General features: G+C 38.8%; 1 protein-coding gene across 4 annotated transcripts in view; it reads right to left on the bottom strand.

Moving 5' to 3' along the window:
* Positions 1–13,330, bottom strand: part of OSBPL8 (oxysterol binding protein like 8) — a 246,460-nt gene that overhangs the window by 66,419 nt on the left and 166,711 nt on the right. The window contains exons 1-2 of one of the 4 annotated variants that reach the window (XM_063446991.1): positions 12,705–12,912; positions 7,678–7,858 (exon numbers count right to left, since the gene is read on the bottom strand). The exons of the other annotated variants lie outside the window; for them this stretch is intronic. Coding sequence (XP_063303061.1) covers positions 7,678–7,816 — 139 coding nt within the window. The 5' untranslated portion in view covers positions 7,817–7,858; positions 12,705–12,912. Of the gene's footprint in view, positions 1–7,677; positions 7,859–12,704; positions 12,913–13,330 lie in introns of those variants that run through there. 4 annotated transcript variants of the gene reach the window in all.

The raw sequence follows: 13,330 nt of genomic DNA, 5'->3' as shown, positions 1-13,330 counted from the left end.
GCCTACCTTTAAATCATGTGAAATAATTACCCCTAAATCCCTTTCTTCAGATATCGAAGTTAGCCCTATTAAATATTCTGTACTCTGCCCATGGGTTTTTACATCCAAGATGCACATTAAATAACAGTTGCCACAACTCGGATCATTTTTCGAGTTAACCTAAATCATTTGCCATTTAGCTTATTACCCTGGAACATCAACCCTGTTACATATCTTAGTATCACCAGCAAAAAGACATACCGTATATACTCGAGTATAAGCCGACCCGAATATAAGACGAGGCCCCTAATTTTACCCAAAACAACTGGGAAAAGTTATTGACTCAAGTATAAGACTAGGGTGGGAAATGCAGCAGCTACTGGTAAATTTCTAAATAAAATTAGATCCTAAAAAAATTATATTAATTGAATATTTATTTACAGTGTGTGTATATAATGAATGCAGAGTGTGCGTATGAGTGCAGTGCGTGTATGAATGCAGTGTGTGAGTGCAGTGCGTGTATGAGTGCAGTGTGTGTGTGTATGAGTGCAGTGTGAGTGCAGTGTGTGTGCGTATATATTAATTGAATATTTATTTCCAGTGTGTGTATATAATGAATGCAGTGTGTGTGTATGAGTGCAGTGTGTGTATGAATGCAGTGTGTGTGAGTGCAGTGTGTGTGTGAGTGCAGTGTGTGTATATGAATGAAGTGTGAGTGTGTGTGATGCAGTGTGTGTGAGTGCAGTGTGTGTATGAATGCAGTGTGTGTGAGTGCAGTGTGTGTATGAATGCAGTCTGTGTGAGTGCAGTGTGTGTATATGAATGAAGTGTGAGTGTGTGTGTGTGATGCAGTGTGTGTTTGTGTATGTGTTGGTGGGGGTGGGCATTTAATATATTAATTATTATTTTTTTTATTTTTTTTATATTATTTTTTTGTATTATTATTTATTATTTAATCATTAATAAAAAAAATGTTTAATTATATTTTTTTTTCGTCCCCCCTCCCTGCTTGATACATAGCAGGGAGGGGGGCTCCTTCCCTGGTGGTCCAGTGTCATTGGTAGTTCAGTGGGGGGGAGAGGGGTGCTGGCAGAGCTGTACTTACCTTTCCTGCAGCTCCTGTCAGCTCTCTCCTCCTCCGCGCGGTCTGTGCGGCTCTCGCGAGACTTACACTGGGAGCTGACCGAGGTGCTGAACGGACGGCGCGGAGGAGGAGGGAGCTGACAGGAGCTGCAGGAAAGGTAAGTACAGCTCTGCCAGCCCCTGTCTGTATTATGGCAATGTAAATTGCCATAATACAGACTATGACTCGAGTATAAGCCGAGTTGGGGTTTTTCAGCACAAAAAATGTGCTGAAAAACTCGGCTTATACTCGAGTATATACGGTACCTTACCATCAAGACCTTCTAATAAAAATATTAAAGAGAATGGGTCCAAGTACAGATCCCTGAGGTACTCCACTGATGACAAGCCCAAGCTTCGAATATACTCCATTGACTACAACCCTTTGTTGCCTGTCACTAAGCCACTGCCTTACCCATTCAACAATATTAGAATCCAAACTTAAAGATTGCAGTTTATGGATAAGCCTTCTATGTGCAACAGTGTCAAAAGCCTTACTGAAATCTAGGTAAGCAATGTCTACTGCACCACCCTGATCTATTATTTCAGTTACCCGATCCAAAAAATCAAAAGGATTAGTTTGGCATGATCTCCCTGAAGTAAACCTGTGTCGTCTCTGATCTTGAAATCGATGTGATTTTAGATGTTCAACAATCCTATCCTTTAACATGGTTCCCATTACTTTCCCCACTACTGAAGTAAGACTTACTGGCCTATAGTTGCCCGACTCCTCCCTTTCTTGTGGATGGGCACATTTGCTAACTTCCAATCTTCTGGGACTACTCCTGTTAACAATGATTGGTTAATTAAATCTGTTAATGGTTTTGCAAGTACACCACTAAGCTCTTTTAATAGCTTTAGGTGTATTCCTTCAGGTCCCATTGACTTATTTGTCTTTACTTTTGACAGTTGAAATATAACCTCTTCCTCTGTAAACCCACATGTGACAAATTACTATTTTGGCCTTTTTCCTAACTGAGGTCCCTTTCCTTCATTTTCATCTGTAAATACTGAACAAAAATATTAATTGAGGCAGTCAGCTAGACCTTTATCCTCTTCTACATACCTTCCTTCTTTTGTTTTTAATCTAACTAATCCTTGTTTTAATTTCCTTTTCTCATTTATGTATCTAAAAAATGTTTTGTGTCCCCCCCCCTTTTTTTTTTTACTGACTGTGCAATTTTCTCTTCTTTGTGTGATTTGGAAGCTCTTATAACTTGCTTAGCCTCTTTCTACCTTTTAATTATTTTTTTGTTTTAGCATCAAACGTCACAACAGTGTACATATATGTAAACAGGCTTGACAGTGGCATGAGAGGTTGCACATTTTTTTATAATTATGTCTACAAGCTTAACATAACTTGTGATGCTCCAAGATTAAGTTTTATATTTTAGAGACAACAGGCTAGGGACAACAGCATACATCACAGGACCTGTATGATAACAGTAAATTAGATCATACATAGCTATGATTAAGAAGGTCATAGGCAAATTAATAATAATAATAATAATAATGTTAAGCATAGTACTGCAGTGTGTATACAAACAAAAAACAGACTATCAGAGTGTACAACTGACAGTGTATTTCAAGTTTTAAATAATCCCATTTTTCTTGGACTCCATTTAAACTGCTCCAGTCTGATAATGACTCCTTTACACATTCTAATTTTAGAAAAGTCTGTTTTTCTAAAGTCTAAAACTTTTGTTTTCGTGTGGTGTGACTCAGTCACTGTTTAGATATTAAACCACACTGCCTGATGATCACTGGATCCTAAACTTTCACCTACAGTAATATCTGATCCTAAATTTTCATTTGTTAACACTAAATCTAGAATGGCCTCCTTACGAGTTGGCTCCTCAACAACTTGTTTTAGAGACAATCCCAGTAGGGAGTTTAGAATATGTGTGCTCCTGGCACAAGCAGCCGTTTTTGGTTTTCCAGTTCACATCAGGAAGATTAAAGTCACCCATGATGATAACTTCCCCCTTTATTGTCATTTTAGCTTTTTCCTCAACTAGTATATAATCTAACTCTTGTATTGGTCCTGGGGGTCTATAAATCACACCTACATGAGTTACTGTGTGATTACCAAATTCTAACGTAACCCAAACAGACTATGTTCGCCTCACTAACTTTTATTAGGCTAGATTTTATGCTATCCGTCACATACAGGGCCACCCCTCCCCCTTTCTTGCCTTCCCTGTCTTTTCTATATAAAAAGAGTACCCTGCTAGTGCTATACCCCAGTCATTTTTCTCATTATACCATGTCTCAGTAACAGCGACTACATTTACATTATCAGTTGCCATTATTGCCCCAGGTTCATGGATCTTATATGCAACAGCAGCAGCGATTAACAGCAACTCAAATTAGGAAGCTATATTTCCCCATCTGCCCCTGAATATATATGTATGGTGTCCACACATTATACAGGTCTCCACTTCCCCACAGCTTATTGTGTAGAGAACCCCGATCAGTAATGACGTCTGATGTGTCCTTTTAACAAACGGATTCACATTGAAAATAATGTAAGCATGAGCCAATTACGTTTCTGCACTAGATGCAAAGCTTGAGGGTTTAAGCAAAGACAGGAATGTCAATGATGAGTCATTTCATATATATATATTTAGCTATTTCCTCAACTAGTAGATTATCTAACCTTTTTTTTTCCCCTTTTGGCATACATTGTATAAGAATCAATTCAAGTGTGGTAGCCATCAGCTGGGTGACCGGTTTATGCTTTAATGTTTTTATTTTTTTAGGCTCTGTTGCGGTTCGTAAACTTATAAACTTCAAAAACCTAAAGCTTAAAAATTGGTAATGCAATCATTGTACAAGTCATCCGTAACGGAAAAAAAATTGATGGATATCCAATTCAATCAAACTACTTCTAAAACCAAGAGAAATCAAATTATTGAAATGAACGTTTTCTTAACCTCAATGTAAGATTTTTAAAAAATATATATTTTATTCATAAAAGAAGAATTAAAGAAGGAAACATGGAATAAAGTGTACAGCGCTACAGATTTTGCTGGCGCTATGTAGATAATAAAATAAAAATAATAATAGATAGTCAACACGTTCCACAGTTCTGATGTTGGAGTCATGGCAAGAGAAGTGAGGATCGTGTCCAGCATCAGGACGCACAGTGAGTACCTGGGGGTAAATGCCCGCTGAACGAAGAGTGCACTAGAGCGAAAACATAGCAGGGAACGTGTAATGTTTACTAAAGATGATTTGTAGCAGCAATTACTAAGGCAGAGAGCAACACTGTACCAGACATTGTTTAAGGAGTAAACTATTGACATAGGACTCTGTATAGAGAAGTCAAGATATCCAATAGCTTAAAAGCTCTTACAAAAGAACAGGAAGATAAAATAATAGGATAAGGGAGTGAAATCATATCACTAGCAATTTAACAATTTTAGTTGATAAGAGTGCTGAAAGCTATTGACACCTCCCAATGCTAACACCAAATCACACGCCATCAACCACTTTGTAGATATGAACACTGAAAAAGGACCACATTTACGAATGGGCACGTATGTTTGCTTTCGTACTACGACAGTAATGCATTACAAATAAAACCAAATACACTTTTACCCAAAGATCTCACCGTGACCTGTAATGCTGCATATTTCGAATTATTCCAAACTAGTGGTATACTTAGGAATAATGTAGTATATCCTGAAGGAAATACATTTAAATGTCATTACAGTTTAGAAACCCACAGGTTGAAACCCATTCCACTCACTCAAACCTCTTCCAGCGAAAATGTGTTCAGACATGAAGAGCCATGTGATCATGGATAGGGTTATGCCAGAAGAAGAGCTCCTGGCAATATTCACAGATTACAGCAGAGTAAAAAAAGAACGTACCTGATTTACAACAAACAAAAGTCTGAATATGGGCAGACTCTGGTAAACATCCCAATCAGACTTGCTTAATGTTGTTTACCTTTTTATTGATTTGACATTTTCAAATCAACATTCATGTAATCAGTCTATTTGGACACACAGAAATGGTTCTTGCCAGAACACAATCTCGCTAATTGCTTTTTGCTTGGGGGAGGGAGAGGGTGGAAGTAACATTTAAATTGATCCAAGTAAGAGCCACAACCTTAAACAGGTATTATTTTATTATTTATATAGCGCCATCAGATTCCGTAGCATTGTACAATGGATAAAACAAGATCAACATTCCAATAGAACAGGCATCAGAAATGGAGTTTTGAATTTCATGGTCCATTGAATAAAAGTCAATTTTCAGTACTGTTAAGGGATATTTCATAACTGTGCACCATACTGAAGGATCAACTCGTTGACATGCAGCTATACATTTATAGAAGCACTGCATAGAAGTATGGGAATTATAGACAAGATGTACCTTATGTTCCTCTGTTGCCATGTATCCCCCCCTCCCTTTGTATATTTGAAAATGCTTCGTATTAGAAAAACACAAGTTAGGTTTTAGAATTCTTGATGACAGAGAGTTATGTTCTCTCAGACTGTTTTGGTATTTTTCAAATTATTTCAAGTCCAAGGACCAGGTTTAGGTCTGAAACCATTTTACTTTACTGGGGATATTGCAAAAAATTTGGACCGTTCGTGGCACTGGACTGGTTGGAGAAGTGCCAATATAAAGCTCCATTATCAGTGAAACTGTAGAAAATGAATATTGATGGAGAAACACAACTTAAATAATTCTATATTATGGAGGATAGTCTACAACAGGTGTGTTCCATAAACATTATGCACCACAATTTGATATTTCTCACTATGGATTCAAATTATTCGTGTGCAGGTTTAAATTCAGAAATTTTTATGGTTTCCTCAATTCCTAATGAGATTGAAAAATTACCAACTAGTCCTCTTACATCACAGGTTTTAAAGGCAAATAAAACACTGTGAATAATATAAAAACAAACCCCCATAGGCACTACCCAACCATCTAAAAACACAAACATTTTGAATTCCAAGTTACAAAACACCTGGAATATTAAAAAACCCTCTCAATATTAATTCTAAAGTGTCTAATGACTAAAACAATCAAAATACAAATCACTGAAAAGCTCTGCTGACTTTGTTTTGATAGACATTTTTTTTCCCCACTTGATATAATCAGAAGGCTACGAGAACCCCACGTATTTATAGACAGGTACACACATTTTAAAGAGTTTATTCACAGAAGCAGACTGTCCACCTAATATGGCAGCAGAATAGCCTCTGACCCCTGCTAAATATGTTATTTACTGTGCATGGAAGAAGGCATTTTTAAGCACTGGATGGTAATTTCAAGTTTATGCAAGATATCTACTTCAGGTAACCTTAAGATAGTTGGATCCTTGGATACTCTGTGTCTCAATATCACCGACATTAAAGTTTCTACATTAAAGGTTCAGGAACGAGACACCTTGAGGATCTAGTAGCTAAATATGAAAATGGTTGACGTGTACAAAACGACACTTCGCTCGTGCTATCTCAGCAGGGCCCTTTGCCACTAAGGATTCTGTCAAGATAGAGGACAATTGCATTGGCAGCTGTACCAAACACATAGAAATCTCACTCCCTTTTATCTGTCACTTGCCAGTTTGTAATTAGCCTCTCCATCTCATACATGCGAGTTCAGTTCCTGATGCAAGACTCCACTGATCTTAATTCAAGAGAAGGTGGCAATAAAGTCAGGGGTGAGTTCCTGCAATGTAGTCTCAGTAATACATTCATGTATCCCTTACAATATGTAAAAGTGTATATTTAGCACATGTATCCCTTTTAGAGGTCTACATGTGCTCACAGTGTCTTACTTAAAACGCAATTTTAAAAAACTGTAATCCTATTGCCTGTGTTGGAAAGTCAGTGAAATTTCAACCCAGTCAAGAGATATACGGAGACAAACTAGAGACTACTTTGACACTGGGTGGAGCTACCACTGTCAAGAAGTGACAATCCCCCCTCCAGCCATCATCAGTGACAGCTGCAGGGTACTGACCATCTATGGAGAATCTAGAGCTCTCACGGGATCTTCCATAGACTTCTATGCTGTACTCTCGCAAGAGCACGTGAGTTCAGAAGCGACGTCAGCATCTGGTGGTGAAGCGCCACGAGCTGAAGAGGACCCACCGGGAGAAGATGGCGGTGCCTATGAGGTTCAGATAAGTAAAACTCACCTCTACCTACCTCTCCCGGCCACACATTGGCGATGTCCCTACGGTGGTACATCAGTAGGCATCTACACAGTAAATTGCTTTGCTATAGTAGAAGCAAAGCAACCAGTTGTTAATAGAACATTCCAGATTATAGCTAAAACTCTTATTCCAAACGGTGGCAAACAATAACTGTTAAAAAGTGGGGGATATAGTTCAAAGATGGTAAACACACAGTCAGGATTGTCAGAGATTTGTAGCTGCATATCGGTTTTGTATCTAGCCATGTTTGACAAATTGTTAGAGGGAGGCCAGGCACTAACTGCAAAATAGAAAAGAAAATAGAATTTGTAGATGGATTAAAGCCTCACTGACTGTGTAATGAAGATACCCACAGTGTAAGCATTTAAATAAAACAAGAGAAGAACACAAACCTGGCAAAGTCGGAGAGAGCTCATTGTATCCACCGAAAGACGCATTTCTGACAAGTTTCCGTCCGTCAGGGCGTGGGAGGAAAGAGCCAGGTGAGACCCCAGCACATGACCTGCGTCGGAGAAGGGCCTCTTCTTTCATGGCTCAGGAAGGTAGTCAGGGTAACAGTTTTCAATACGGATTCTGCTTAGAATGAGAACATTGGAACGGCTGCCTACAGATGTCACAGCATGCACACACACACACACACCTATGATTCATTCCTGTTAAAATTAACACATCTAATCAAATCATCAACACTAATATATAAAAAAAAATAACAGAGCTTCTCTATTAACTAAGGAGCTTGCTCCAAGAATCCCACAGGCCACTGAAACATTGCCTAGTTGTTGTAAAACAAGTGACTTGAGCTTGAGAGTTACCTTTTTACAACCCCCTGAAGAAGGACCATCAGGACCAAGCTGGTACAATGCAGAAACCACTAACAACTTTTTATAGACTTTGGAAAGATCAATTTTTAATACCGTTTAATAAGGGACCCGTATTAGAACTGCAAAAAAGAAACATATGGTCTAAAAGTCGTTAGAATCTATTCACCAGCTGAAATCTCGCCAAATCTAATGCACCCAATTAAGATGTGAAAAGCAAAGAAGGGGGGTGGGGGGGGAGAGGAGGGGAGGGGGGGGGGGGGGAATGAAGCTCGTCTGTATCTAGCCAATTTTTATTTGTAAGCTTCTGGTGTTGGCCTGGCAGTAAAATCTTCTGGTTTCTGGATTGTAAGACAAAAAGAACATTAGAAAGTAAAGGGTGCTAAGAATAAAAATGTAATCTATCTTTAGGCCATCTGAATAGACAATCTAGCTTGCTACATATTTCAAACTGGTGCGACTACAAATCTGGAAAGTGAACAAACATGTTGATCAACATATAATTGTATTACGCACAAATTTGGAAACTACACCTATTGTCCTGCAGAGTGTCTATACGTTCTGCATCTCAAACTACAAAGCTACGGAGAACGTAAATAAAAAATCGGATTAATGGAGGGAAATATTCTATAGGATGATTTAAATGCAGTGATATAGAACAGGAGTGGCCAAAAGATAGAAAAAAGAACCACGTCCAGTTGTGTTCAAGCTTGTCTAATACTGATTATCCCTGATCTAGAACAATGCAGCGTGCCATGTTTTATCCTGTTAATTTACAGCATATAATTATGTGGGAGTATAATGGTCTGACCACTGCTAACTCCAGTAAAGAAAGGTTGAGTGAAAAAAATTATGAATGAACAATTGCTACTGAATCATTCTTAACAGTTTATAGAAGAATGCGGATCCTTTCTAAACTAAATTAAGCTCATTGTTACCACACATGTACCTGCACAATACGCCTGCAGAATGATTTAGTGTTTATAGAAGAATTAGAAATTGCCTAATAACTAAAGAAACGAGAGTGCATGTCTTGGCACAGAATTCTAAATAGCAGAGTCCTGACACCAATACTTTAAGCACATGACATTTGAATATGTCTTTAATCTGTAAACAATGTTTTTTCCCCCCTAGGGATGGGCTTGGAAAGCAACAACATTGTTTAACCCTTTCTGGGGAAGATTACACTTAGCAAATTCACAGATTGGGAGACACGGCTGTGACTTTGGGATTTATGCTGCAGAGATTTAACCCTTTCACTACACGACACGGCAAAATAATTTAATGCTACAACGTTTCACTTTTAAAGAGCACCTTACAAGATATCATCTGGCACCTGGCAAATTAAATAGTAACAAAGTGGATGACTACTTAAATTATTTAAAATAATTTTTCTTTCCTTGCTGTTATTTTGTTTCACATATTCTATTTTACTTCTTTTTCTTTTCCCAACTGATAAAAAATATGAAAATAAAAATGGTTTTCAATATGTCCCAGGACTCCTTGGGCATCTTTTTACCTAAACAATGACGGGGCAAATCCAATGCTACATCTACCCATAAAGCCATAGCACAGCACAACACAGCACATCACGAAGCGTGTCAGGAGAGAAGGGATATTGATTTAATCAACCTACTTACTTGTAATGTACTCATGTGGACAGCAGAGAAGCTCTGATTGCAGGCCTGAGCAACCAGGTAGGCTTGCACAGTACTGAATATTTTAACAGATACACAATCCATGTTACCCTACCTTGTCAGTGACCGTAAAGGTGCTTAACCCCATCAGTGCCAAACCAGCGGGTGTTAAATAGCTCTTTCTGAGCATGCTCCCCGTTTAAAGATTTGCTTATTATTGATTAAGATGGATTAACACATTGAATGGGTAAGTAGAAATGTAAGAGTTGGATGAGCAAGGGCGGGAAGCATAGCACGATGAAATACCCGACACAACTCGCTGGCATTTAAAGGGTTAAGAAAGGTATATGTTAATCGTATGAGTAGTATAAGCTTCACGTTCCATTGCTGAAACTGGAAGTGTTAAAAGGCATTTGCCATGTAAGTGCAGTGTTCCATTCACAGAGGGTTCCGGTCTAGTTTCAGACACTGTCCTACCTTCCGATCACTGCTACACATTAGCCACTGCGGTTTTTGTTTGTTCATTTTGAGACATTATTTCCAGGATCCAAGTGCTCTGATGATCAGTATATGGAAAATGTATACTGCAAGCAGGGGAGTGAAAGACAACTTGTCACTTTTCATGTACACCCATTAGCATGTAGAAGGGATACCAATGCAGGAATACACGGAGTCTGGGACTATGGCCTTGTCTTGTCTTCCAAAGAGTTGAATGGGTACTAGCCGTATTAAATGTCAAAACCAAAGCTACACCCTTCCTCTATATGGTGTCTGTGTTACACGCAACACGCACAGTATATACATGTTCCCTGTCCTGCTTCATAACAAGTATGTCTTCAAGTTAAGGACTTAGCAATCATTAACCCTCTGAATGCCATTTTGTGCACATAAAGAGTTTTACACACCTGCATAAAACAAAACCGGTATTTTATTACTAGACTATCCCTGTTTCCATAGGCATTTGTCAGCAAAATATTACAGTATATTTAGTGATTTTATCTACCAGGGCTTCTTTGTTGGCCTACACCAACACCTCAAACTTGACAACTCTCGTGAAGCTCAAGGGTTCTGAAGTAATTGAGAGGCACAGCGTAACGGGTCTGAAATAGGTGGGAATATAAAATATATGACATATGCACATACATAAATAATATTATAATCAAGGTGTGTGTGAAAATCAGTTGGCTATTAAATTTACTTAAATGAGCTGATACATGTGCACTTAGCTTCATAAAAGAAGGTCAAGTGACACTTGCATGGAGCCAATAAAAAAAAACAAGCCTAAAATTACATAATAATCAGCCCCAGAATAATTCTGTGCTGTCATGTAAGCAGATGCTAGCAAAGGATGGTACACAGATGGAAATGCTTAAATACTGACTGATTAGCAATGGTATCCGTATGACAGGAGAAACAGGAAGAACATTTAACCCTAACCAACATAAGTAAAGTAATACTTTGCAATCTGTTAACCCTCCAGGCTGAGCTGCAAGTTATACCAAGTTTGGCTGTAAACATCACTTCTGCACTCACTAACTTAAATCAGCCATGCCCAAACAGGTCATCGATGGTCCAAAGAGGGATTAGCTAAAAGATGTAAATCTGGGAAATAGTAGAAGAGTTTACTCAATATGTGTCTACGTATATAATTGAAAGCATCACTGTAAATATATCCGTTTAGGGTTAAACAGTCGCTTTTGAGATGTTAAACATTTTCAGATATCCATTAAACTGACTAAGTGGTTTAGAGCAGTGATATCCCAACCCAGTCCTCAAGCATTGCGATGGCTCAGGTTCTCAGAGTATCGCCATAGAAACAGAACTGTGAAATATTTTAACCAAGGACTGTTGATGTGGCATAAGGACTGTTTTGGAAAGCACAAACTAATGCACGCAGTCTGTGGCAGGGAATAAGGCAGTAGCGTCATATGTCAAAGGCCTGTTATATAGCATCAGGGTCATTTCAAGCTTAAAAGCCAAGAGAGGTAAATTAAAAATAAATAAATCCCTAAGTCGGTTATGCTTTGAATTTGGCTACTTTGACCTACATTTTTTAATTCATCTTGAATCCAATTTGAATTCTCACTTTAGTAAAGTGTATGTGTCCAATCATTAGACGGTTTTCAGAGCTTTTTAGTAGCCAGTGTGGGTATTTCGCAATCTTCCATTTGTTATCGACCCTTATGGCCTACAGCTATAGCAGGTTGAGGGTAATGGGAGTTGCAGTCTCATCTCATAATTATTCTAACAACTCAATATTTTGCTCAGAATTAGTAAATAATAAATCATACATTGGGCTTTCACAAATGTTCCTGTCCTATGGCATTCATTATTATTATTATCTCATTAATTGATATGGTGGCTCCTACTTGCAAACAAAAGCGATAAAGCGGAAACCGAGCGATCCTTCAGTCTTAGTGACATCTATATTTCGTATAGTAACTGCGAGCTCCAGAAAAACAGTTTTCTCTGAGAGGCTACATAAGAATTGGCATGTTTCCTGCGTACGAATGCTACCACGTATTCACATGGCAGCAACAGCATCAAGATGTGCCAGGGATGAATCAGAATCTACTATGTGAATAGGAAGTGATTTACTTGGCAGGGTTATTTTTATTGTGTGTTTTTAATTCACCACCCTCCCCTCAAGCATCAGAAAGACATGCAGCAAAAAGTATCTCACCCTACTGGCACTGACAGGGTTAAAATACATGGATTGCAAAATAGAAAAATGGCAAAGCATCTCGTTACATTGATGGTATTATCCGAGATATCTCGGACAGTGCACCTATAGAACCTGTTAACAGTAGAAATACTAACTTGTTAAAAGTCACGTCCAAGCCTGCTCCAAACACACACACAGTATAAAAACACAGACAAATTAATTCACTGCATTAGTGAATTCAGCGCAGCATTCACACACTGTTGCTCTGAATCAACAAGCTGTTGCAGCTCTATACTTGCCTTCAGTTTCCAGTCTCTTGATTCTAGAACCCAGAGATGCAGGGGGTGAAGCTGTTCATGCTCCTCTATTGAAGCTATTAGACCCCAGAAGCCAACATTCCAATGAAGAATTTCTCCGCTCCCCTGCACTAACACAGGGAGCTGGACAGATCTCCACTCAAAAGCATTACACGCAGAGCAGAAGTGAAAGGTTTGTGTCTCTCTCTGTGTTCTCTGCTGACAGCCTATTCTCCAGGCACAGAGCTCCCTCCTCAGCTCCTCCTACCTGAAATACGTGGACTTGCTCCCTCGTCCCATTTCCTTGCTAATAATTCAGGCTTCACTCTGGGTATGCTCTGCCAGGACAGAGGCTTACCAGGGCAAGTAGGTCAGCAGTCTACTGGCAGAGCAAGATTCTTCATTCACACTGAATGGAGTTAAACAGGGGGGCTGTGAGAGTGGGGTTGCATGCTCTCACCATATTAAAGGAGCATTATGTGTGCTGGAAGCTGGATAGGACAGGACTGGAGCGGTTTGTTTTTACCAGTGTAACAATGTAACATATATAATAATACTAAAGACAAGGATACTGTATGTTTTAGCACGGTGAAGGGATAATCAAGCCATTAACTGCTCAAGCAACACAC

The sequence above is a fragment of the Pelobates fuscus genome, chromosome 3, assembly GCF_036172605.1.
Source record: "Pelobates fuscus isolate aPelFus1 chromosome 3, aPelFus1.pri, whole genome shotgun sequence".
Classification (NCBI taxonomy): domain Eukaryota; kingdom Metazoa; phylum Chordata; class Amphibia; order Anura; family Pelobatidae; genus Pelobates; species Pelobates fuscus.
Note: the sequence above shows the minus strand (reverse complement) of the source record. Positions and strands in the feature narration are given on the sequence as shown.